Source organism: Prorops nasuta, unplaced genomic scaffold (assembly GCF_024137725.1).
Source record: "Prorops nasuta isolate Cenicafe-Biocafe unplaced genomic scaffold, Cenicafe_Pnas_1.2 PNAS00006, whole genome shotgun sequence".
Taxonomy (NCBI): domain Eukaryota; kingdom Metazoa; phylum Arthropoda; class Insecta; order Hymenoptera; family Bethylidae; genus Prorops; species Prorops nasuta.
The window spans coordinates 2,877,503-2,903,658 of NW_027116803.1; the positions used below are offsets into that span (position 1 = coordinate 2,877,503).

Sequence of the window (26,156 nt, forward strand, 5' to 3'; positions counted from 1 at the left end):
AAATACAAGTTATATTTACCAAGCGACAAATGCATATAAGTGTTCGAGTAATTCCGTGTATAATCCGCAGGAGAACGTTTTCTCGGAGAAAGCGTGGAAGAGAAAAGTAACGGAGATTCTTGAGAAATATCAAGAGAAAATGGTAATTGCTATAAACGAGGGATACGATGGAGTGGACACGGTGAAACAGTGGACATTTCCCGAAGCATTTCTCTATTCGTTAACCGTCATCACGACCATCGGTAAAGTTAATTTTTCTCCTTAATTATTTTCAAGCTGCTTTAATCCTTTTTCAACTACCGATCCTCGATTCATTCTTCTTTCTCTCTATATACATATATATATAACTGTGTAGCATTTCCTCTCGTATTTCTGCTCCCCAAGCAAAGTAACACGATCAAACACGAAAGCATTTGAAATCCCTGAATTGCAAGGGCTTTGCACAGGCAGGCACAAAACAAGTATGGAGCAAATTTCACATAAAGCTAACGTAAAACATTTACAATAGGGAGCGGCTAGGGAAAGAAATATATGGAGAGAGGGAGAAACAGAGCCGAGAGCTTTCATAGAAGATTTAGCGCGAAAAGCAAGTTGGTGCGAAATTCTCACGCTTCGTAATCAGTCTGGCACATTGACCTTTGAAGAATCGCGTGGGATTATTTTTCAAGAGCGACTGCTTTTCGTTATTTCGCTCGTGGAAGACCCGTCGAGAAAATCCGCGAAGGGTTCTGCCTGTTATAAGCTGAAACAGTCTGCCCCGTCGCATTAAATCCTGCTCGCTGCAAATCGTCACTCTTTTATCTCGTGGCGGCGTTTCACAGTGCGGAGGATTCACGCTGAAACAACGAAAGCCCTTAAGAAGATTTATCAACAACAGGGAGGGAAAGTACGTGGCGACTAGGCATTAAGGGTCCTTGAATTACCGATATTTATATAGCTTTTTACCACCAGTGGATTCATCCTTTAACCCCCATTAATATATCACAATATATATATATATATATATATATATATATATATACTGTATGTATTATACACAAATTGATTCATTCGTTCAAAAAATATCACTGATCAGGCCCTCTAAATTTCGTAAGAGCTTAATTCAATCATGGATCATCAAGATTTTACAGAATATACAGCATTTTGCTACTATACTAGTATATCCATCGTTTAACTCCCAATTCTATTATAATATTGCAGTGCGTATATGTGCTATGTTATATGTATACTCAAATTGATTCGTTCCATAAAAAATATCATTAACCATGCTGTCTGAATTTCATATAAACAGCTTAATTTAATGAAAGATCATCAAAATTTTACAGAGCGTAGTTTTTTCCTACGGTAGATCCGTCCTTTATTTTTCGATACTATTATAATATATGCTTTATATGTTTAAAATAAGTATACTGAAATTCATTCGTTTGATAATAAAAATCATTAACAATTCTGTTTGAATTTCGTAAGCAAGCCAATTTAATTAAAAATTAAAAAGATTATAGAGAGAATAACTTTTTGCCACGAGTTGATCCATCGTTCATCCCCTAATTCTATTATAATATTACTCTGCATATAGAGTATGTGTATACTCAAATTCTAAAGATCATCAAGATTTTAGAGAACGTAACTTTTAGTCTTGGTTATTCACGTGTATTCCCCTCAGCTTAGTATTACTTTACACATTTTGTTCTCGCGTACCAACAAAAAGGGAAGCGCGAGATAAACGCCCAGCCTTTCTTGCTCCGCTCGAGTTTCTTATCTACCGAGTTTTGTTCCACGATGCGTAATTTTCATTTAAATTCTCGCATACCTTAACGCGATCCCTGTTATTATATTCCTGTCGTTAATAATGCTTTACACCGCTAGCCAGCGAATTTTTAATAATGTCATGAAAATCTAGATTTTTAATTACTTATTCTTACAAAGTGAGAGTAAGAGAGAGAGAGAGAGAGCATTATTTTTATTGTTAACTCTTATCGGCGAACTTTTCGATTATTACTTCTCGGTGGATTTTCCGTGTTTAAACCAATTCAGTTTCAGTCAACGTGCAGTGCATAGTTTCACTTATCTCTGAAATAATCACAAATAACCCCTGAACGCCCCTTTTATATTCATAATGCGATTCTATTGAATAAAGCTGGCCAGGCGAACGAGGTCTCGACTGACCAATTTGCGCGATGACATGGATTTTTCGCTTACTTTCCAGCCCCACCCCTCCACCCCTTCACCCCCACTCCCTCACCCCTCGCTTCATTCTTTCTCCACGCGACCTTTCGCTTCCCCTGGAAAAGAATTTTAATCCGGCAACTTGACTGGCTAACCCGCAAGAATGCCATACCTCTCGGCAAGCCTCTCCACAAATTCATCGTCTCGAGCGAAACATTCGAGTAGCCCGCTAACTTTTCGACAAATTTTCTCGGGTCAATTATGTTAAATTACGCCGGAAATTGAAGCTGGTCGATTTCTCCCAACACGATAGCAATTCCTATAACCGTTGCCCGACAAAAACTTAAATTAAAATTTCCGTCTAGGATCGTTTTAGCGTAAAACAGAAATATTCGCTTCTGCTGTTCAACCTCCGCGCTGAAAATTGTCAGATTCTCAGTGCTGAAGCGGATTTTTCACCGTGCAGCTGAAACTATTCTTTCTCGTTAAAAAAATAAAATCTCCTAGAAGCATCGATTTTGCTGGCGTTAAATTAAAATTTGTTATCGAGTCGGAAGATCGTGAATGTGAAAGGGGGAAAAAAAGCGAGTTGGTGTTCTGGTTAGATTACACAGAAATTCTCTTTCAGGCTCATGGGCCAAAATTCAAGGTAGGAATTTTTGCAGTGGCGAAAGAATATAGCCAGAGCTATAGGACACGTATATATGCCATAGTGAGGGGGTAGGTATATAGGAGTTTGTTATTGGAATATATTAATGGTGGAGATCGTTAGTCAAAAAGCAATTTTCTCCGCATATCCGTGGACCCAGGGTGGTGGGCTCCCTGGCGCGCGAATCTTATCTTAATTACGGCCACCGTGAAATATTTTTGTCGAGTTTGCCTAGGCGTTGTGACGTGGAAATCGCGTAATTGGATCGGACCTCGTCACCATCGCGTTTCCTTCATATCCGATCGCTGCCAGGTCATTTCTCCGATGAAATTGCTTTCGTATCGGCGACAGTCAACTGCAAATCGTGTGATCAGCATCGTTAGACCGGAAATTAATTAATGCAAGGCACGTCGATCATACTGCTAACCCCTGACGCCTCTTCGATCCAACTTTGATTCGCGTTAATTGATGTTAATTGATTTAACTCAATAATTAACGCTTTTCCTATATTACCGTTCCACCGACGCTCCGTTCGCAGCGCACTACTGATGAGATATAACTCTCGATTTTTATTGCCATAAAAATTCCCCCTTCGATCGAACAATTATTTCCATTTCTTTAAATTAGCTGTTTCTTTATTAAGGAAAAAGTGCTCTTTTAAAGAATTTCAATTACGAGTTCGCAAGACAATCTCTATCTGATAATCACAGAGATCACTTGGAATTCACTTTTCCTCCATGCTTTTTTGTCTCACTCAACTCTATTCTCAGGCTTTTGTTTGAAAAAGAAAAATCGTCGTACCTCTCTTCTCGGTCTGCTGAAAGGTGGTGAAAATTAATCTTCCCTTTTTTCCATTCGCACGGTGCGGCCGATAAAAAAGTCTCCATTAGGATCGCGCGACGACGTCACAAGTCACAAACAGCTCAATACTCCGAAGTAACTCCCTATTAGGAAATTTCCTGAAGTCGACGGGACATCTGATAAAAAGTTACAAGCGATACTACATTTTCAACGTTGAAATATCAAATTTCCTACGCTAAGGAAACCTAACGTGAAATAGTTTAGCTCTAGCTAACTCCATCCAATTTCTCTTTATTTCTGTTGGTTTTGTTTTCAGCACGCCGCAGTGTGGAGGGGTGAAATTCAATAAATTATTAACGGAAATGATATTGGCTCCAGGCGAACTGGAACAGGCAAATTCAGTGACCCAGATTTATTAGCGTTCGAGGGGAACCGGGGAAAAATTTCAGTCTCTCCGATATATATATATATATATATATATATATGGAGAATGATAGATAGGGCTAATTTTTGTTATTTAACCAAAAAACAGTGTAGAACCTGCGCACGGGGTGGGTAAAGGCGTATGGGTGAGATTGTAGGAGGACGGCTATGCAGGATTAACGGCGCGTACTTTCGGCAACACTGCGCATGGCCTTTTAATTAATTTCAGTCCCTCCGATGTCCAACCCTGTGGCTACCATCCCTTTGGTTTAAGCGGAGACGAGACACAGCCAGCATTTTATCACGAGCATGATTATAGGCCAAGCGAGCACGCGGCGTCATCCTAAAAAGCCTCGCCGAATTCCACTGGATCGATTCGAGCGATTCGGCCACGGAAAACACGTAAAAATCAAACGATACTCGAGTGTCGACCGGTAATCCCCTTCCAACACCCTACCTCGTCCCACCACCCTTAGCTCTCTTCCATCCGGAAGCTTGATCGTTAATTATTCCCTTCGCGTCCTCCGCGATCTCGCATTAACCAAATTGTGTTTCACCCTTCACGATCTCTGATCAATTTAACCACCGCACCTACCTTTCCCTTATATTCGTCCCGAGGTAATCTGCGAATTTCGAGTGACACGCCTCAATTTACCCCGACCTTAATCATTTTTTTCCCCCGCTTCGAAGAGGCCACGAAATAAAACTTTGCACTAGGGGGCTGGAGAAGGAAAAAAACAGCACCGAGTTAGAGAAAGAGGGAGAGATCGAAACTCCGGAGAATTAAAAGCAGCCAGAAGGAGATGAATCTTGGAGTAATCGGTGCGCGTGAAGAAATAACGAGTGATCCACGTTCATTTTTACCAGCACGCTTCTCTTATTCCACTGATGCACCGAGCCCTCGATCGCCCCTCGAGCCTCTCCTCAAAAAAGCGTGACCACCATTAACTTCACTGCAAACCCGTCTACCCATGTAATTGCCCCATTTTCATCTGAGATTTCATCCAATTTATCCAGAAATCCAATTTCCCTCGCTCATTTCCCCAAAGTATTTCCATGAAAAACTTCAAAAGCTCTCAATAAATATTGAATTATTACGTCGACGAGAGAAAGTACAAGTAAAGGCAGTAGGCCTTTCACTGAAAAAATTTTGTAAACGATGAAGCGCTGAACAAATTCCTAAATAATTTCATTCATTGCCTTATACCATTATTGTCAATCGAATGATTTAATCTGGTGATCGACATAGGTGGGTTTATTGAAAATACTCTCTACGTGGAATAGTACAGCCGCGTTGCATGTGTTAAAAGCTGCAGCGAATTTTTTGTCGAGCGAGATGTTGTATTGCACGGACACAGCTTGTGGATCGGCGTCAGGAAAAATCAGTCGTCTCGCGACACGCGACAGCTGCTATTTCCCGCACCACCGACAGCTCCTCTTTAAAAGGCCTGATGGAATCTGATATGAACGAAAAATGGGAGACAAGCGAGGAGCTTGATTGAATATCTCATTTCTATTATACCTTGCACTGCCTCGTTCGCTCCCAATCGATCATTATTCCTCCTCATGAAATACCACTCGTTTTTTACACCACTCTTCTCGCCCCCCCCTCCCCCCCCCCCCCATTCTCCTTCCTCACTATCGCATAACGGTAAAACATTTATAATATAATATATCGCATGAGTTGAAGTGAAATCTAATTGATTCTGCGCTACTATATGTGCTAAAATATAATTATAAAAAAATTATTTTAAGAAAGTGGCTCGTTGTTTATAAAATCGATTATAAATAAGATAAATTATATTAATTATCATTTATTTTTATTGTCTTTGAGACATTTTGAAAAAGGGATTATGAAGAGTTACTATCCGTTTCTTGGCTATGACATATCGAGTGGCGAATAAAGCTCGAGGTATGCTCTCGTCGCTTGGAAGAATTTGAAACAAAGCAAAGATCTAGTTAAGAATTTATTAATATTTACGAATAAATCTCTCGTTTTAATTTTATTAATACAATTGAAGAAGATAATATATATTTTTAGCTCGCAAGTTCAGTCGGAAAAATTTATTTTGCCATAAGTGAAAACAGTGTGTAAATGTCAGCCACCATTAAACACGGAGGTCTAGGAATGTTAGAGCACAGTGGAAGCTCCCGCCCTGCTCCACTTTTATTTATCGTTTACAGTAAATTTCGGGGCTACGGAATTATCGGAAGCTTTCGTGAAATATCAATTGTTTCGTTTATAGCCATTTAGATGCAGTGCCAAAACTGTACCAAAAAGATCCAATTTATTCTCCCCTCTCTCTCTCTCTCTCCCATACACAAACACAAATCATCTCACACACAGATATATAATTGGAAAATATTATATTTAGAATAATGTGAAGCTCGTTATTTTTTCTCCTATTAAGTACGAAGAACTAAACGTTTAACTTTAGCTCGTATCGCGCTTCGTCCCCGCAGAAATATGTGGAAAATTCCCTTAAAGCCGATTCGGCTTGACAGTAGGTCATTTGTAACGTCTAGTACACATTGCGCCATATTTCTGTTGTGTGCCGAAGAACGCGGCCCATTTGAACCGGCCACTTTTCCTCGGCGAAGGGTAATTTCGTCGCTGACGTTCGAGAGCACGACATTCATCGCGTAACTTTGATGGAATTTTTCTTTTGTCACGCCCTACCCACTGCCATCCTTCTAAAACTCCTCAATCTTTCCTTTTGAAAGCTTTCTTATACTTTTTATTCAAACACACAATACCTATATTAAGTCCCAGACCATTTTTACACCTCTGATATTTATTTTTTCATATATCCTGCATAAATCTTTCGCTTAGTTATTTCTCTTTTTATTTTTCTCAAATTGTAGGGACAGCATAGTTTTCTATTATTTTCCTGCTGATAGAAAGGGTGGGTGCGAGGGGGAAAAGCAAAGGGAGGCGAAAGGAAAATTGCGTGTCGCCGCGGTGAAAAGGCGCAGTGCACGCGTTTCTAGAGAAAAGCTCGTTTTACGAGGGACGGGGTGCGACAACGTAGTAGTGGACGGACGCTCCTATTCGGTAAATACTACTTTTTTAGCGTCTCTTCAAACGACCGGCCAATGCTAGATTCAAAGGGGAATAATATTCAACGCTAGAATAATAAAGCTTCCAGCTCTTATGGAGCTTCGAGCCGTAAATTTCAATAAGCAGATCTCAATCATCATTTATACGATTCTCTCTCTATATCCTATACATATGTATACATATATATATATATATACCCTCTTTAACTACCGTATAACGTTTGATCGCCATCGAATTGATACGTTAGCGATGCTTCATGTCTCGATTGCAAATGTTTCAGATGGATTTTCGAGTTTCGTATTTTATTTTGCAATTAAACAGAATGGTCCAGCAATGAGCTTTGATTTGCAGAAATCGAATGACGCGTTGTTTGTTTGGATAACCGCTCTCATCGATTATTTCGCTCGATAAAATTTAATCGTCGGCTTGGATTTGAAAGACGCGGCGCGTCTCTTGCTAGGTGATCCAGAGGCTTTGGTCGGTTTAATGCGAGCTTCGCGAAGGTATTATTTGCGAATCCGTCCGTTTTTATCGGCGCTAAAAAGACGCCGTGTTTTCCAGACGCGCGTGCACCGGAGCGCACTTGCCTACACACACGTCCACTTCGTATCCGGCATCGCCTCGTAAATCGGCGCAACCCACGGATATGTGGAAATTGAAATCGTGAAAAAGCTTCCGTGCCCCTTTCACCTTCCGGTGTGCAGGGTACCGGCGAGGTAATCGAATCCGGAAAAGCAGCTCCAACTTCTGAAAAACTTGTTTGATACCGAAGATAAGAAATCGCGCCGCGGGTAGCCAGAAAAATATTTCCAAGGACAGCTTTTCTATTCCCACACCGAAGCTTGAAAGCTTCCACGAGAGTGAAATTTTCTCGCCTTTCGTTGCCAAAATCAATATCTTATTAGTTTTCGTGTAATCTTCATATATATATATATATATATTTTTTTTATAGTTATATAATGATTTATTTATATCCCGTAATCTTTTCTCGATTCGAAGAAATAAAACTTGGTCCATTATCATAAGCCACGTTAGGATCGAGAGAAAATTCCTTTACTCGATCAGCGACACGTAAAAAAACGAACCCCTCCCCCCCCCCCTCCTTTCCTACATATTCTTTCCCTTTGGGAATAATTTACGAATGTCATATTCCTGCGTCAGGCTTTTTGTATTCAAGCTCCTCTGGTAAACCTTGTGGCAATAAATAAAAGCAGCGGACCTTCCCTTCTTTTTATCCGCGATTCGGTCCTCAGCAAAAGCACCTCCGAGATAATTGCTCGAAGCGGCAATAGCGTAACACGGGAAACAGCTGGCGGCAGTTTACCACAAATGCACGTGCACGTAAATATCATTAAAATTTCGCTAAATTTTCGAACTGCCGTGTCCCGTGGCCATCATTTCGCAAATTAGTCGGAATAGTTTCGCTCTATTACACACGGAGTCGTTCGTTGCACGACAATTTTGCACTCTTTACGCATTGCGAGTTACCAGCAAGCTGTATTTATGCAAATCGCAATTAGCTTCGTTCTTGCGCCTAGATTCGCCGTATAGCTGCAGCCTCCTTCGATATAGCCGCGGATAAAAGTACATGAAACAAAAAAAAAGTAGGGGAAAAACGTGGGGGGGGGGGGGGGGATATATTTCTCTCATTTTGCAAGACCACGCTCAGAGCTTCGGTTCCGAACTATTTTTTCCTTCGCTAATGGATTCCCGGAGGATTTAAAGGGAGCAAGAAAACATTTGTTAGAGATTATTTTGCTGGGGGATGGAAAGGAGAATCCATAAATCATGCTTTATACACAAGCAGAGGTCCTTTTCAGTAGATTCCGCGGTTCTTCTGGGTTAGAGTGTCGCATTTCGCTTGTCCCGAGCTTGACGCCATTGTTCAGCACGGTAGTAAAATGGCTGTAACCGGAAAACGACGGGGAAATCTCAAGAATCGGTAGTCCGCCTCGATATTCATGACTCCTCCACGCCCAACCTGAAGTTTCCACCATAAATCCGCAAGTGTAACCTTCAGCAGCTGCTAACACTCGTAAATCTCCTTTAAAAACCAGAAAAAAATATATAAAGAATCGCCTTTCCAATGCTTTTTAAAGCGATGATAACTTACGTGACTATACATATACAGGCTACGTCTGCCAGATAAAACGACCCACATCATGGACGTGAAATTCTGTTTAACTTGGTAACGATAAGAGCTATCAATTTTTGTATAAGATCTCTTTGAAACGTCTTTCGATTTGTACTTGGAAAGGTTTCCTACAAAAAATTCACATCTCTTTTATTAGTTACAAAGATAAACACTGATATTGCACATAAGTCCATGGTCTGGGTCGTTTCATCTTGCGGACCCTGCATATAAATATATGTGTGTAAAGAGGGAAAGAGAGAGAGAGAGAGAGAGAGAGAGAGAGAACATGAAGAAAATTCGATGAAATTTTTCAAGGGGAATATCGAGATAATCTTATCAGCCTAAAAGCTCTTGCGTCTAATTAAAAATTAGTGGCTTGGTTTCAAACACCGTTATACCAAGGTACAGTACTCATTTCTTATACTCTAATGGAGAAGAATATTTCACGGATAAAAAGCTCCTCCTATTCATTCGAGCTTTTTACCGATTCGAGGAGAGAACCCTTTCAAAAAATTCCAGAGATTCCACCTGCTGAAATCAGTATTTGTGGGAAATGTTTAAAGGCAACACAAGACGTATAGGAATAATTGTTTTTCTTAGAGTATTAATTTGTCATGAACGTTAAAACGTCCAAGTTTTTTGTTTCCATGGTATATATATATATAGAGCCAATGTGAAGAGAGATTTCTTTTTGAAAAAAGGAATCGTTTCCAGTGGTGTGATCTTTGCACCGCAAGCAAGCAGAAGATCATTATGCACCGGTGCAACGTGTGCAGGCCATGCTTGAAAGCCCGCTGTGCCTGCTCGATTGGTTTATTTAACGCCTCGGCTCTGCCTTCCCTTTCGCTATTTTCCCCCATCCATTGTATTTTCTCCATACCAACCCTCTATCTTTTTCTTTCATTTTCCTACCTCTACTATTTTGTGTACTACACTCCCACCCCCCCCCCTCTCTCTCTCTCTCTCTCTCCAGTCCCTTACGTCGCTCCATCATAAATTGTAAAACCCATGTTATTTATTCAGACACGGTAATTTGTTATTATTCTATCAGCAACTCTCCAGTGTTCTCGAGCTCGTCGTAATCTTACGGTTGAATTCTCGTCATTTCCCGAAGCGAATAATTCCACTTGTAGAATTCGGATAACTATGCCAATGGAGAAGCTTCGCTAATTTAATTCGTAGGAAAGGAAATGGCTTAATCGGAGCGAACCGCGGGCCAAAGTTTGCATCCCGTCTTAATCGTTTCCTTCTTCGAGTCATATTATACATCGTAGAAAATCCGTCCGGGAACATTCCCCGTTACATTAATTATGATTTACGAATGAAAACAGCTTAGCGCATTTTCGGGATCACGCCGTACCACTTTATCGAAAACTTGCTGTAAATTCAATTTGGAGCGCGAAGAGATGATTGGAAAACGTTGAAGCTACATAGCCGTTGCAACAGCAGCAACTTTAGCGAAACAGGCTAAACTGGTTTCAACTAATATTGTAATAATAATATATAAATCGACTGATTAATATTATACTCGAGACATTGCTGTAATTAATAACAGTTAATATTTAACATCGCAGGATACGGTAATATTTGTCCGAGAACTATTCGTGGCAAGCTGGCGACAATAGTGTACGCCATAGTGGGAATGCCACTATTTTTGTTATACTTGAGCAATATCGGAGATATCCTTGCCACGAGCTTCAAGTGGACTTACGCACGCTGCTGTCTCTGCAGGTAAAATATCTCGCAAAAGAAATTCTCATTTTCTATACGAATGGTAAGCATTAATTAAAAATTGCCACAGTGTACCTATGTATATATATATACGTGTGAGTATTTTAAAGATTCTCATACGCTTCGCCGAGGTGCAATAGCGTCGAGTAAAGTTTACGCGTCAACATTACGCATATTATATTTAATATCTATAATTTTTAGATGTCGAAGGCGCCCTCGACATTCCCCCATCACCTCGGAGGCTTCGCAAGCTCGACAAGAAATAGAGCTCCGCAGGAATCGCTGGCAGGTAACGCTAAACTCGCTAAACTGCACGCATTTATCGCTTTAAACTCTCCACGTATTTAAAGAGGCACTTGCATTAGAATTGCAAATCATTGTTTTCGCGTATCCAATTATTTGGAATAGTAATGACGTTTGTCACACGGTAAAAGCATCAAGCGATTACAATGTTTTGACGATGAAATGTTCAAATTTGGGGAACAAAAAAAACAGAAATAATGGATGACGAATATACGTGACAAATATTTTATGAGCTCGGTGTACCGTGTTTGGGGTAAAAGGGTGTGGGTATAAAAATGAATATTGTATGGGTGTGTAAATGGTGTAAGTGGCAAAAAAGCTAGAAACGGTGAAGGAGGAGTTTTAGAAGTATCTTGATGAGGAACTTTGGACGTAGTTATGAAAGATTTGTTGAATTTTTTTATTAACAGATGGTGCAGATGCAGGGGGGAGAAGTCGAGACGTCGAGCATCGAGCAGGAAAAGGATTCGAGGACGAATGGAAATGAAGGGGAGGATGGCGATGACGAGAATGACGATGACGACGACGAGGAAGACGACGACGACGATGACAGAGATGACAGTACCTACGATCCTCAACAAGTGACTGTTCCACTTACTCTTTGTCTCGCGATCATGGTGGGGTAAGCCATTCATCCTCTTCCTCCTGTTACGTATACACCTCTACTTTCTCATTTCTATACCTTCGACCCATTTTTTAAAATGCTTTTTCCTATTCTTACTTTTTGATTACATCATTCTCTCTCTCTCTCTCTCTCTCTCTTTGCATAGTTCCCTCCATTCTATCTTTATCAAATAACCCCACTGTGTTACACACGTATCCTACAACTTTTCAAACATTTTTTCTCCTATCCTGTCGCATCACCTTAATCGTTTATCAACCGCTGGATCAGTCCTTTTCCGTTCCAAGAGGTGAAAAGTGTTTTCCGTCCCCGCAGGTTTTTCGCCACATTTTGGCACACCAACGTCTCTTTAATTCTTCTTTTTTACATTTAACTCCAAGTTCAAACTTCTGTTCAAAGCCTGCACCTCTTTTCTGTGATTTTCTTGACTCTTGGATCGCGTCACCGTTCCGGTCGCTTCGCGCGAGCCACTTTTCTCCACTTGGAAGTCTCGAGTAACTCTGCTCTGGCTGCTGCCATTAGACTTTTAATTGATCGTTTACTGCTTAGCTTCCTCCTGCAACTTATCCAACGATTCTCTGATACTTAGCTACATCTGCGGGGGTGCTCTGCTCTTCTCGGAATACGAGGACTGGAACTTTCTCGATGGATCATATTTTTGCTTCATATCGTTATCCACCATTGGCTTTGGCGATATAGTACCTGGTGACAAGATCTACAATAGTCGAGTTTTCGATCTCTCTTTTATATTTTGCTCCATGTACTTGATGCTCGGTAAGTATTATATTTATGATAATCTTTTAATCTCTCTCTTCGACGGTTTAAAACCTCTTCAATAAACTCGTTAAAGCAAGAAACTTTAAAAAAAAAGTAATAACCCGTGCTTTATGAACAAAAAATAAAATGAAAAAATATAGATTAATTAATTTATATACAAGTGTAATCGAACGAGAAGAAATTTTTCTACATCGACAATTGTGCTTCTGTTTCATTTTAATTATTTTTCTTTGTCATGTCATCTCGCTGATACCTTACAAGTTACTCGCTGTATCTGGCAGAATAATACGTGTGCGTTACGCTTGCATTATTACTGCATGTCGATGCATGAATGCCTTCTATAGTATTCGTGCCGATAGGAGTAAGATCAGATTTCAGAATATCCCGTTACCTTTTCCCTATACCCGTCCGTCCCTTTCCCGCAACGTCACCTTTTGGTTTGTCTACCAATTATTAACTCCTCTTTTGTTCCATCGTTGAAACTCACTCGCTTCGCTCATTCATTGTAGTTTATGCAAATTCAGAGAAATTCTCTCGTAAAAATGTTTGCATCGTTGTTAAAAAGCAACAACCGAGCTTTTTATTTACTGCACAGAATTGTACTAAATAAACTTTGTCAAAATATCGTTCTGTTAAATCGTATATTTTATTATTGGAGGGATAACTACAAGGGGACCTTTGCGTTGTTACAGGCATGGCACTAATTGCCATGTGCTTTAATTTGATGCAAGAGGAAGTCATAGCGAAGCTGCGTACTGCAGGACGTGTGATCAAGCACATCTTCAGATGCGACAGGTGACCACATAAATGCCACTCGTATCCTTCACCACCTCGTACAACGGTAAGCACCATGCTAATTTATTAGTCCACGCAATCCCAATATCTGCCTATTGTACATTATATTCGATAAACTGTATGATTTAAATGTTCCGATGCAACATTATCGTAATATATATTACAAGCCAATATATATATATATATTCTATAATTAATACAGTAATATTAAAGGGTCCCTGTAAATAACAACGGGAAATCTATTTCCAACCCGCAAAACATTAAATTAAAATGTTTAAACAAGTAATTAAAGTACAGTGCGAGCCTACACATACAGCACAGATGAATAGTAAATATTTTAAATCAGCTAATGCAGGCTTTGATTATGTTCTTCACATCGGTAAATTTGAAATAACAGACTTTTAAAATATGCAACACATGATGATTCCCAAGGTGAAAAACGAAATACAAACAGAGAGAAACTGCTTTTTTCCCTAGCATTACCATTTTCACGAGGGAAGTCATTCCAAATGTAGCAAATTTTCACAAATTTGTCTACCGTTGGATCAAAGGCAGGCTTTTTCAATGTTTTAAAACAATCTTTTTTTATGAATTCAAGCCTCTTTTTAGTAGCGAGGGTCCGGGCTACTTTGTCGGGGAAAGCCGAAAAAATTTGGCTTTACTGGAATTCGTACAGATATTCCGAGAATCAACCAGCGTCATGGATAGTATCAACAAATATTGAAATAGTGTTTTAAGCTTGCTTCCACACGATAAATAAATTATTCACAAAGACTTTTGAAGCATGAAGCAGCTGAAGATTTATTTTAAAGTCCGCTCGACTTGAAAAAATATTGTAACGGATTTATCGTTAAAATAGCTAGGATCACTGTGCAATTTGTTTAAAAACAGACTTAACCAGTCACTATGGCGAAGCATGCATTTGTTATTTAAAAGTACAAAGCAATATACTATAAATGCGCTTTGTTTGAGAGCGTTATTAATCCAATTGCAAATTAAACTTTTTTTTTTCAATTAGTGTTTTACTGAGGGATCAAATGTATTATTTTATTATAAGAATAAATTCAATGGCTTTTGCGATCCATATTACATTATTAATGCATTCTCGTTGCATAATAAAGACATTATTATTATACAAGAATCGATGCAAAAAGAGAAACAAAAGTTACAGTGTATGCACCTACCGAAACTAATTGGCGACATATTGATGCATCGATTGCCTCAAAAACCATTTTCGCTTACCGTCACGCCTGATGTTTAAAAATTGCTACTATCCAAAATGGTTAGAATAAAAAAAATCCACTTAAAACTGCGCCATCGCGATGGAAATTATTCTAAATTTTTCTTCTGCATCGCGAAATTCCATGCAAAAAGCAGTTAAATATGAATTATTTCGCCATTGTCGATCCCAGTTGCAAAATAACGATCAGAATTCCACGTATATTTCATTCTGCTATTATGAATTATGTTCATTTTTGTGCTTGTCAAGCAGCACAAAGCTTCCTATAACGCGGTGAATTTTTTTTTCTTGTTTTTTTCTTTTTTCAAAAAATCTGGTATGCAAATAACACTGACTTGCAAAACGGAAAAGAAGCTTAGCAATAATTTGAATAATAATACATAGAGGGTAGTGACCCAGAGAAATATTATTAATGAACGAGGAACAGCAGCAATCATTAATGGTGTTTGATAACGATGGTAAATACTCTTACTGGGCAAGGGTTATTAATGGATCCCCCTTGATAGTAATCGTCCGTAGACCTTGCGTCATAATAGTGGACAACAGATGTCAAATTCACCCAATTCTCCAGCTGTTATCTCGCAGAATAATTTATTCTCTCACTTGCGTTTCGTTCCACTAGTTTCAAATTCCATTAAATGTCAATGTCAATGCCATGATTGATAAGGCAGGTTGATCAGGTTTACCCAGTGATTAATGAAGGTATATACGAACTGGGTTTATTAATAATTGGGTATCCCCTGATCCAGTAAAATCGCTTACGAATCGCCCAGTAAGTTTGCTCGAGTGCTTTACAAGTTATGGAAAACTGCATGCAAGTAGAATTAGTCAGGTACGGATCAGACTTTGTTGGAATTTAACCAATTGATTTTAAGCATGCTAAGCCGGGAAGAAATGGAGACGCACAGGGTGGATACCCTGGAGGTATTTCAAGGAATTTTGGTAAAATGGTGAGTAGCACGGTAGAAATGGTCGGTGGTGGTCCGGCCTGATAAAATAAGCTAAAGCATGGACCGGAGTTAGCGTACGTCAACCCTCGCGTCGGGTTGGTACTCTGCGGAGGTTTTGCCAAGTGCGAAACGCGCAGACGCGTAAATTCCACCGATCCTGCGCCCTGGGGTCAGGACGGGGTGCGACCGAGCCGGGCACCCTTTCGCCACCAGCTTCAGTCCCCGAGGCACACGTCGCGATTTCAAAGCTGCCAGCGAGACTCCTCGAAGCCTGCAGTATTCTCACCTGCAGCCATCGATATACCGAAAAAACGGGAAGAGTCTCGCCGGAAAGTATAACGAATTCAGTGGGTTCGCCATCCCGAAACGAAAGACAGTTCTCCGAGGAGAGGATCCGGCGAATCTCCGGTAAAATGTGATAACCGACTGGTGCGAGAGTGATGTTTGGTTTGTCGAGTGGGTGGACCCAGGCAGGAAGCTTCCGTTGAAGATGAGCATTGATTGCGTCTTTGAGAGTTGGAGGACTCGAAGCTTTCAAGATCCCGGTATGATTCGACTCCGAGTGAAGTTACTGGAATCGCCGAGAGGACTCTCAGGGTGAACGTTCGGATTGCAAGGTCGAGCTTTCAACTTGGTATAACGATATCCTGCAACTATATTGCTCCCCCGGCGCTTAACCCCTTGACAAGGTCAGATTTGACCAATGCAACGTGCTCCTATTATCGTCAATATCCTGCACTGCTCTTTATCGGACTCTTTAAAATCACCAGTCTATTATTTACCCCCCTTCCCCCCAACCCCTATCTCAATATTATTATACGCAGTCACAAACTGCTGACTCGTTCGATTGTTCCCAAAAGAGAACAATGAACGTTATTATACATTTAATACTCTCGTTTATCCGTCAAGTGCGGTAAAGCGAATATATTCCGCTACTTGAATGCAAGGATGCTTTTAATTTGGATTAAGGCAAACTTTGAATGCATCTTATTATTATCGTTCGATGCTCTCGAAAGGAATCGCGTAATTGACAAGTTGATCGACGTGCAAGTACGCGAAAGGTTCATTGGTCCGGAGTGCTTTGCTAAGAATAAAAGGCTAATAGGAATCGAGGATGCTTGGTGTGTGTATATAGTGAATGAAGGTTTGGTCGGTAATAGAATAATCGGCTTCGTTAAGAAAGCTCTCGGAGTATCAACAATAGTGACTTTCGTCATTGTCGACGAACTGTACAATAGCAGGAAAGGGAAAAAGCTCCAAGGCATCCCGATTACGAATGCTCCGAAGGCACAAAAGCGACTCACGAAGATGAGCCAAAGATTTGCTTTGATCTCAGCTGAATCAACCGGTGAAACCAAATCCTACCTTAGCTCGATCTCGTCAGATTTTCTCGGTTCCAGATCGTTACTCTTCGCGCTAGCTCGTACAAACGAATTGTTCCGAAAAAATCTTTGAACACGTTCGACGTAGAAAAAGTCGAGCACGAGCGAGTGCAAAAATCACACGCCAGCGTCAATCGCTGGCTTGGCTTAGCATTTTCCGCGTTATCTGGAAACTTTATGGAGCAAACATAAATGTATGCTTAATACTCTAAGGAACAACAATTTCTTTGCTAAAAGACTCCGGGCTTTCAACCGAGAGCATCAAAAGGTCATTAAAGCAACTAATAAAAATAAAAAGCTACAGGAAGCTGACGTGGCCATTACTCGTATCCGTCAATCTTCATTTAATTTTATAATTAAGTAGGCCATAAAAGGGACGAGTGAATCAAAGGGCGAGAAATAAGCCATAAAACTGAAGAAAAAAGCGATGGTGCTCGTTCATAAAGGCTAAAAAGAATTTCCTAATTACTCGTTACCGTAGATCTTTATTTTATTCGATAGTACACGCTGAAACGAGTTACGGCTTCAAGGTTAAAGTTAGGAGAACGAATTGAATTATAATGGACACAAATAAGCGAATGATAATCACGAAGCATTTGCTCCTATATTAAAATTTCTTATCGTATAATCAATTTTAGGAAGCATTGAACTTGTACAAGAGTCGTAGAATTATTTCGTCCGTGAGAAAAGATGAAAATAGAGTAAAGGTCGAGCTTGCTGAAGCTACGGCTAAAATTAAGTGAAGAGGATAAGCTTGGAATCACGATACGTAGATACTTAATAATTAAAATCCATCAGCTAGAGCTTTATCTCTTCGGCATAGGACCCTCTCCCCCTCACCCTTCCTTTTTTCTCTCTCCGATTTTCTAATTTCACGAGAGCAGTCTTGAGAGGGCCAGCGTTAAACTTTGGTAAAGGAGGATGAGAAGGGGTTGGCGAGCGAGAAGAGGGCAAAGCGAAAAGTCAGGAGTGTAGTAACTCCTTAAGCGAAGCGTTAATAATTTGATCAGCCGTTCTGCAGTTGCACTTACTGGCAAATAGAATCATAGAAATATCCGCTTGCATTCTGAAGGGCCCAGGGCTAGAAGATGTAACCGGGCTTGTCCGACGGGAAAGTTTTCCTCGATATGCGGCCAAGAACACCTAAAGCTTCAGTCCCACAGCCCCCTTTACCGAGGTGAGTAGCTTCGAGTTTTCAGACTCTCCAGCCGTGAAAAAACTTTTGGCACACGCGCCAATAAATCCGCAAAAATCGCCTTACATCTCGCCGAAAGCGCTAGTTTCTCGCAAATACAAATACGATCCAATTTATCGAGCCACCTTACTTCAGGCCCGTTTCGGGATCTCTTCGTGAAATTCGATGAATTTAGTAGGATATATAATTACAGAGAATTTCATGTTTTTTCAAAATTCCTCAAAAGAATTTGAGTTTATCTACTTCGGGGTTTTTCTTTGCAATTGTAACATGTTCCTACTCGATGGAGAGTGAAAATATATCAATTTACTCGTGTATGGATGATTTGAAATAACGAAACGTTATAGTCGTTGAATCACGTAATTACCTTTTAGATTTATTTTTAGGTCCCTTTCCGGATACCCCCTCAATCTCTCTATCACCCTTTTCATAGTTTTCTTTCTGTCGAACACTTCAAACGAAACCACCAAGCCGGATCTTTCAACTTAATTGGTTTCGTAGAAGTAGGCTGCATGCTACAGCAAAATGAAAACTTTTAATTCCTGTCAACGAATGGAATTATACGGATCTCGTGTTTTCTACTCTTCGCCACTCGCCTGTCTTTGCGCCTGTTCTTTTCTCTCGTTCTCGCTAAAAGCTCTTTCACTGGAAAAATGAAACAATTCGCCGGTACTCTCCACAGCGCAATTAAATAAATAATGGTTGAGAATGATTCCCGTAGGGGAAACGTCCAGTTTGCCAGTATTTGAATAACAGTCTCATGGAGAAAAAAAACAAAGAAAAAAGAGGGCGTAGGTGGTTCAGAATTCTTTTGGAGATTTTGTAATCCCGAGGGACCTTCTTTTCCATGCACGAATAAATGCCTTCTCTCCCCTCGCTTTCTTTCTCACCCAACTGGAAAATGCTGGATTAGGGGGGTGGGAGGGAAGGGATTGGCAAAACTAGCCATGCACCCCTCGAATTCTTCAAGATACTCGGCGACACTTATTCCGTATATATAAGGTCCCTCGGAACAAACTTATAACGCTCAAATTTGTCGACGCAAGAGGGATCATCTTATAACCTATATATATATCTCCTCGCTGATTTTTACTTGGTTCCAACATTCTTCCATCCATTCGACGATCGAATCGTCAGCTAAAATTTAAACGCGGAAAAGAAAAAAGGATACCTAAAAGCGGAATAAAAATCATATGGACATATAGTGGTCTTCGAGGTAAAAGGAAGGAAGAATGAAAAGTTCCGGAATTCCAATACTTACTACCTGAGAAATTCAATCTTGCTGGATTTCTGGAATATTTCCGTATTGGCTTATAAGTTTCGCAGTGATATCAGTGGAAGAAAAGTGTAAGCACGTTTGATCCCGGAATAGTGCAGTAGCGAAGATACTCTTTATCTCGAAGACATGGCAAAAGCATTGAAATAAAAATCTGTAGAACAGCTGGACGAGACAAAGCAATTATATTGTTGCGTATTTATATATAGCTATTTGTATATACTATATCCGTGAAGTTTATGATGCGTCGCAGGAGTGTAAAAGGTATAAAGTGTGAAAAGTTGGATGGAACGGTGAAATATTTCCGATCGGTTTGTAGGTTTTCTGTGATTGAAGGATGGAAAGGCCGGGGTATAGCGGTAGGATACTCTTTTGATCCCGGGAGTCTTGTAGCGGGGCTCTCGTTCACAAATGAGGCAGGGAGCTTGAGATAAGGGGTTGCAAGCCCGAAGGCCAGGGCAGCCCGAAGCGAAGTGCGATCAAACGCGATAAAAACTGCTCTTGGGAACCGATAAGCCCTAATTGAATGTAGCCCGAGTCCTCTTCTTTAAGCTTTCGATTTTAGATACCCTATCGCGAGCGGCTAACCCTGCGGTTATCAAATGCTCAGTCAAGATACGCTAAATACTGCTTAAGCTCCCGCAAAATAGGATTTTCTGATTGAACTTTCTTCGCCTACGTATATAGTTTCCTCCTTGCGCAATTCTCACCGCGTCATAGCCGTACCTCTATCACCTCTTATCCTCTTACAACACTCGCCTTATTATCTCCCCAAAATTATTTAGTCAAAGAGGATTAGGAGATCCGTTTGAATTAAATACTTAATACGAGCCGTCGACTAGGTGTTTAAATAACTCACGCGTGGTTCTTCGGTATTAATTTATCGTGCGATATTTTGCAGACTGGTATATATATATAGTTGCTGCATTGGTAATCCCAATCCTAATCTCTGCATTCATGAAAATTTGTCAATTTTCTCTTTTCAGGCTCGAGCGATTATTAAAATGAAGCCATAGCGATTTGGAGCTTTCAACAGGTTCCACGCACCGTAACAAGTTATTTATTTTCACTTTCCACCTAGCTAAAAGTACAATGAAATTATCAATTTCGGAAGAATGATTAATTTAATTTATTACGAATGAGATGCTTTCGTTGTATTGCAATATAGCGCCGAGTGAACTCGCAGAATGTGCTGGGCTGGCGTTACTTGTCGCAGATACTAATTAAAGTCTATTTTAATTTACGACTACGAGCGTGCAGCAGGCAAAGACCAAAATAGTCTGGCAACGCTGTCGTGTGCAGATGAGCTTTTCTTTTTCACGACTACAAAAGCCCTTTCGTCGATCCACCCACCTAAATGACATGCCAGGCAACAACTATTTCTCCTTCACGCCCCAACCGACAGCCAATAATATTTTAGTTTATCAAAGTATATGTATTAATTATCGGGCCGGGCGTCAAGCTAACAATTACTGCACCGAAAGCAATATAACTTCCTTTCGGCACACGATTTTCACACTAAACATTCTTATATTCTCTTGATGATTATTTAAAGGAGAGCTGTTTGTCTGAAAGAAGTAGAACAATGGCGAGTATTTTAGCTCTAGTGGTTTTTTAGAAGCAGACTCATCGTAAATTAAAATGGATTTTAATCCGCTGCGACGAAAAGTCTTTCTCCGGATGCGCTTGGCATTTTTTATCCTTCTCTCAGCCTCCCCCGCGCACCCTCTCGCTCCCTCTTGAATAATTTACTCGACGAGTAGATTAGCAGACGGCAAATGCGAAAATACGTTATGCCCGAATCGAGTTTCTCATTCATTTTTGCCAGGAACTAAATCGTAACGACAAATTCTCCTTTTTATAGCGAATATCGCTGACGATAAATCAAATTATCGTAGTGGACGTATAGCGGGGAGGTCACTGCGTAATTCTGACAGGGAATGAATGCTTGCTTCGCCCATCGGTTATTTTTCACCATATTTTCCATGCGCTTTTCCGACTAATATGCGAAAATATTTTGACACCCCAAATTTTTCCGGCATCAATTCTTTCTGTTAACGGCAAATTAACACACTCGCACACGTAAAAAATACTTTTCTCTTGGCTCTCAAACTAATTAAGCTAGAAAAAAAAGTAGCAGCTTTTAAAACAACGCTCGTCTATAAAAGAAAGTTTTATAATATATGTACGAAGCATTACAGCTAAAATCATCGTTAAAATTTCCTCGACTTTATTTTTAAATTATGGCTCCCCATGCACGACAACGTCGCTTCCTGCAATTTAACAAGGATAACTTCAATGGTATATGTATATGTGTATAAAGTCTGTGTTCTTCAATTCACCAGTTTAGAAGGGAACAAATAATCGTGCCGTTTATCAGAACTTGAGTCGTCCTTGTTAGTCGAATGGAATCGGTACTTATAGTAGTTCATCAGTGGTAAAGTCGAAATTCATTAATTCGGGGGAAAATGTAATTTCCCGCCGATAAGAATCGTGGCAAAGATTCGAAGAGTGTTGGTTAAGCTCGAAAGGGAATAATGGAAGTAGCGAGGAAAGAGTATTCTGGCCAATAAAATTTTACCTCTCCCGGAAGCCACGAGCTTTTATTTTTTCCCCTTCCCTCTTCATTCTCGCTTCCTCAGGGTAGTCGAACAAGGCTCTCACCTCGTAGAAGAAAAATGGATTCTCAGAGCCACGCGAAAGATGGGTTTTCCAAAGTGTCCCCACGAGGTCCTGTTGTGCAAGGATCAAAGAGAGACTTTGAGACCCCGATGAGCAGTAATACCAAAGTCCTGGAATAACAGACTTATCTTTGGTCGCCAGAGATCTATTTCGTGAATAATACTCCAAGAAACTCTCATTCTAAATCTACCATTCATTCCCTCACAGGAGAAACACTCGAAAATCCTTTCGATAAATATATAACCCCGCGTGCGAAAACGTCATAATCCTTATTCTTCAGGATTTCAATGAAAACTTCCCGCTCTCGGTATTTCCGCGTAACAATAGACGCGTAGCAATTAATATCTCGAATTTATTTCTGCATGGGTATATCTATTATACCGTGTATAATCGCGGATGTTCTAAATTAAGAATGGAGTTCAGCAATGTTTGCTGGGCGCTATCCAGATTTATAAAGGACACTTTAAGCAATTCATTGGTTCTTGACCCGTTTCCTCCTGTTTGAACTCCCCTCCCACCACTGCACATCCCCCAACTTCGCCTCATCTCATCCCTAACCCTTCTTCACCGGAACTTCTTCCTTCCACCTTGCAACTGTATATCTCTCTTTCGTATTTTACATCCCCTCGCACCTTCGTCGTCCCTTTCGATATCCCTACAAATCCAGAGGCCGATCCATTCTCTCGTTTTACTCCTAAAAATTCTATTTCTCTCTCGAACGCCCCACCAGACGTTTCCAACGAAATGAGACACACATATAAATTTTTAAAACAAGAATCGACGTTTGAAGAGTGTGTGCAACACGATATTACAGACGTATTGTTGACGGAATTTTGAAAATTGAGGAAACAATGGAAGGATTAGTCGTTAGATTGTCGCAAAGCACGCGTGACTCGAGAGGTAGAAAGGGGGGGGGGGCTGAAAAGAAGAAACGAGTAAAAGAATGAAGGGAAGGAAGAAAATTGGAGAGAGAATCGGTCCAGAGTTTCTTTGTGCACGTCGTGCTGCCTACTCTGGCATTCTCGCAGCAGCCTCTGGCTTCTCGCTCGGATATTGATTTCGAGCTGCCAGGGCCACCGGTCTCTGGCTCCGTTGTGCTAACTCGTTACGCGGTGTTACCACGTTCCCACTATGGCTACAGTATGACTATCCACCTTTCATCCCCTTCGCTACCCCCTCGAAAGCTCTGACCCACCGACCACCGTCGTCTCGCGCATAAATTTCAATTAAACACTGCCAAGCCCCGAATATTCCTTACACTTCGTGACACCGAATACACCCGCCAATTATAATCCATTATATCCGACTATATTATATTTAATCCTCATCCAATTCGATCTAGTTGCGAGCTTTCTTCACGCCACCCTCACCTTACCGCCCTCCCCCGCTCCCCCACTAGGACCTCGACGCTCTAAACAGGCTCGGGAATCAGGAAACTTCGTTGGCGCCCACCGAGCGGATTATAATTGTGTTTGGATTAATTCGAGCATGCTGCTGCTTAATGATCCAACGTCTCCCAAAAAGGTATTTTCTCCACTTATACACGCGAGAAGCCCCGATACTAACAAACTTGCAAATTCTAGTAAAACGCGTTTTTAGCCCCGCGGAGAACCACGATGAATTTCAACGTGATCGTAAATTCCAGGATATTCGAGCGTTGTGTTATATTGGGTTGTACCGACGATTCTTTGTGGACGAGAGAATGTGTTTAGCGTTCGAGCTTTCTCGTTTTATGAAGTTAATGAATTTGAAAAGCTACCGGTCCATTTGTGTAAAAAGGGGAGAGAGACGCGGAGGCTGAATAGAATGGCATACGCTCCACATACCGTCGAATTTAATTTCATGCCTTATCTCCACCAGCTCTGTGTGCTACAATGCTTAAACTAGGCCGCTGTGAACTCGTCATCGCCTACACAAACGCACAAACATACATTGTCCATCCTTTATCTTTCCTCCTACCTCTCTCTCTCTCTCTCTCTCTCTTGCTCTCTCTCTCGCATCTCGTATTCCTAGTTCCTCTTTTTACCATCCTCTCCCTATTCCCTTTAATTCCCAACTATATATGTACACTGTTATGCATTCAATATACCAATACCGTTCGACATGTTTTTTAAACTATTTTCCTCCACCGTTTTACAATTCGCCTTCCTTTAACACTTTTTTTCATCTAAATATTTTTATACCCTTCTACACAATACTATCAATTTTCCATCCTTCCCTCTACAAATTTCTATCTATCCAACATGAGTATAGTCATTGGGGACAAGAGGACGATTTATGGTATTTGTCATATTTAATTTCCACTTGTGTCACACCACTCTGACTCCGATGTTCCTTGTCCAAAATATTTACACTCCCTCCCTTTCTCTCAATTTCTCTAATAGCACAGAGCTTTCATATTTTCCGTCTCACTCTCCCATCCCCCCCCCCCCCCCCCAACTTCTCCCTCGTTTTACGGTATAGCTTCCGGCAGATCTACCGACTTTCTATTTACTAGCTGCTACATTTTTTCCTACTCTCGTCCTCCTTAACTCACTCTTTTTCACCTCTTTCACAGATAATAACATACTTTTCACATGTTTTACCCTACCCAACAGTTTCTCCAACGCTCTCGTTCGCTCGACTATTCTGTCCCTGCTCGTCCGATTTTGCTCTTTCCCGCCTCATTTCTTTTGATAACGCCAGCACACTCGTGTTTTATCTATGAGGGAGACTGCCTGACTCTTCGGGAGATTCTCCGACATTCGTGGAAGACCTGTCGTAGTTTCCGGCAGATTTGCCGGTTGTCTGTTTAGCATGGTAGCTGGAGCACCGTTATTAGGGTTGCACGACACGTATAGCGAGTGTGTTTGTGTGTGTGTGAAAGGTAGAGAGAGAGAGAGAGAGAGAGAGAGAGAGACCACTCAACTCCGCTCTGTTAGCAGTGGGTAGCTACGCTCTACGCACGACAAGCGAGGGTCGATTGTCGTTGGTGGCTATTTCAACGCGACCTGTCACCGTGCACGATGGCTTTATCAAACCCAACTCGGTCCTATTCCACTTGCTATGCACCCGCACGGAACGCGGAATTGTTGTTTACGCCACTACAACCCGGCTCCTCCTTTTACGACCAATCATCTTCATCCCCCACCGCCCTCACCGCACTCTGATTTATCTCACCGTCGGGACATCCCGGGGTAAAAAAACCCACTCCACCCCCTACATCTTTATCACCTTTTCTTTATTTATGACGTATATCGCCTATCTCGTAAAATACGTCGGCTTATAAACCTCGCCCGTAACGATGCCCGAATAGAAGCTGGGACGCTGCAGGTGGACCATCGTTATAGCTAGAAAAATTCACCTATAACTTTTTTTATCACCCTATTGACTCTCATCAATAGCGCGACACGATCCAAATTAATGTAAGACGGTGTAGCAAGCTGCTGAAAGAGAGATGAATTTTTTAATTCTTCGTGACTATTTGAAATCTCTGTGGAATTATAGTAGAGTGCGTATATTATATGCTACTCTGTAATTGATAGTGGCAGGTAATCAACAGCCAGTACTCATCCTTGTTTCTCCTGGTACTCTTCTACTTAACTTTTTTATCGTTAGCTCTTAATTCTCATCAACAGCGAGATATGATCCTAATTAATAGGACACTGTAGCAGACTGATGAAAGAGAGATGAATTTTTCCATTTTTTACAGCTATTTGAAATCTGTGTAAAACCAGTATAGGTTTTAAGAGTTCGTGCATTACACTATTTTACAATTGACGGTGTCAGGTGTTCAGTCAACAGCACTCGTCGTCTATTTAATCACGATACACTCGTACTTAATTTTCTTATCCTCTGTTTGCTCTCATCAGTAACGAGAGACGATCCAAATTAATAAAAAATACCGTGACAGGATGATGAAGAAAAGATGAATTTGAAATATCTTTTATATCCTTGTAGCAATGTATGGAATCACAGTAGAGATTATTA

At 40.7% G+C, this 26,156-nt stretch overlaps 1 protein-coding gene across 8 annotated transcripts in view; it reads left to right on the forward strand.

The window, feature by feature from the left end:
* Nucleotides 1-26,156, forward strand: part of sand (sandman) — a 38,238-nt gene that overhangs the window by 5,678 nt on the left and 6,404 nt on the right. For 4 of the 8 annotated variants that reach the window (XM_066728684.1, XM_066728688.1, XM_066728689.1 and 1 more), the window contains exon 1: nt 15,892-16,286. Coding sequence is in view for 1 of the 8 variants with exons in the window: in XM_066728691.1 (XP_066584788.1) it covers nt 71-242; nt 10,809-10,965; nt 11,167-11,254; nt 11,679-11,890; nt 12,480-12,664; nt 13,360-13,466 (921 nt within the window). In the remaining 7 variants the exon portion in view is untranslated. Of the gene's footprint in view, nt 1-70; nt 243-10,808; nt 10,966-11,166; nt 11,255-11,678; nt 11,891-12,479; nt 12,665-13,359; nt 13,509-15,891; nt 16,287-18,133; nt 18,212-20,504; nt 20,561-26,156 lie in introns of those variants that run through there. The other 4 variants (XM_066728691.1, XM_066728685.1, XM_066728687.1 and 1 more) reach the window with 4 other exon arrangements.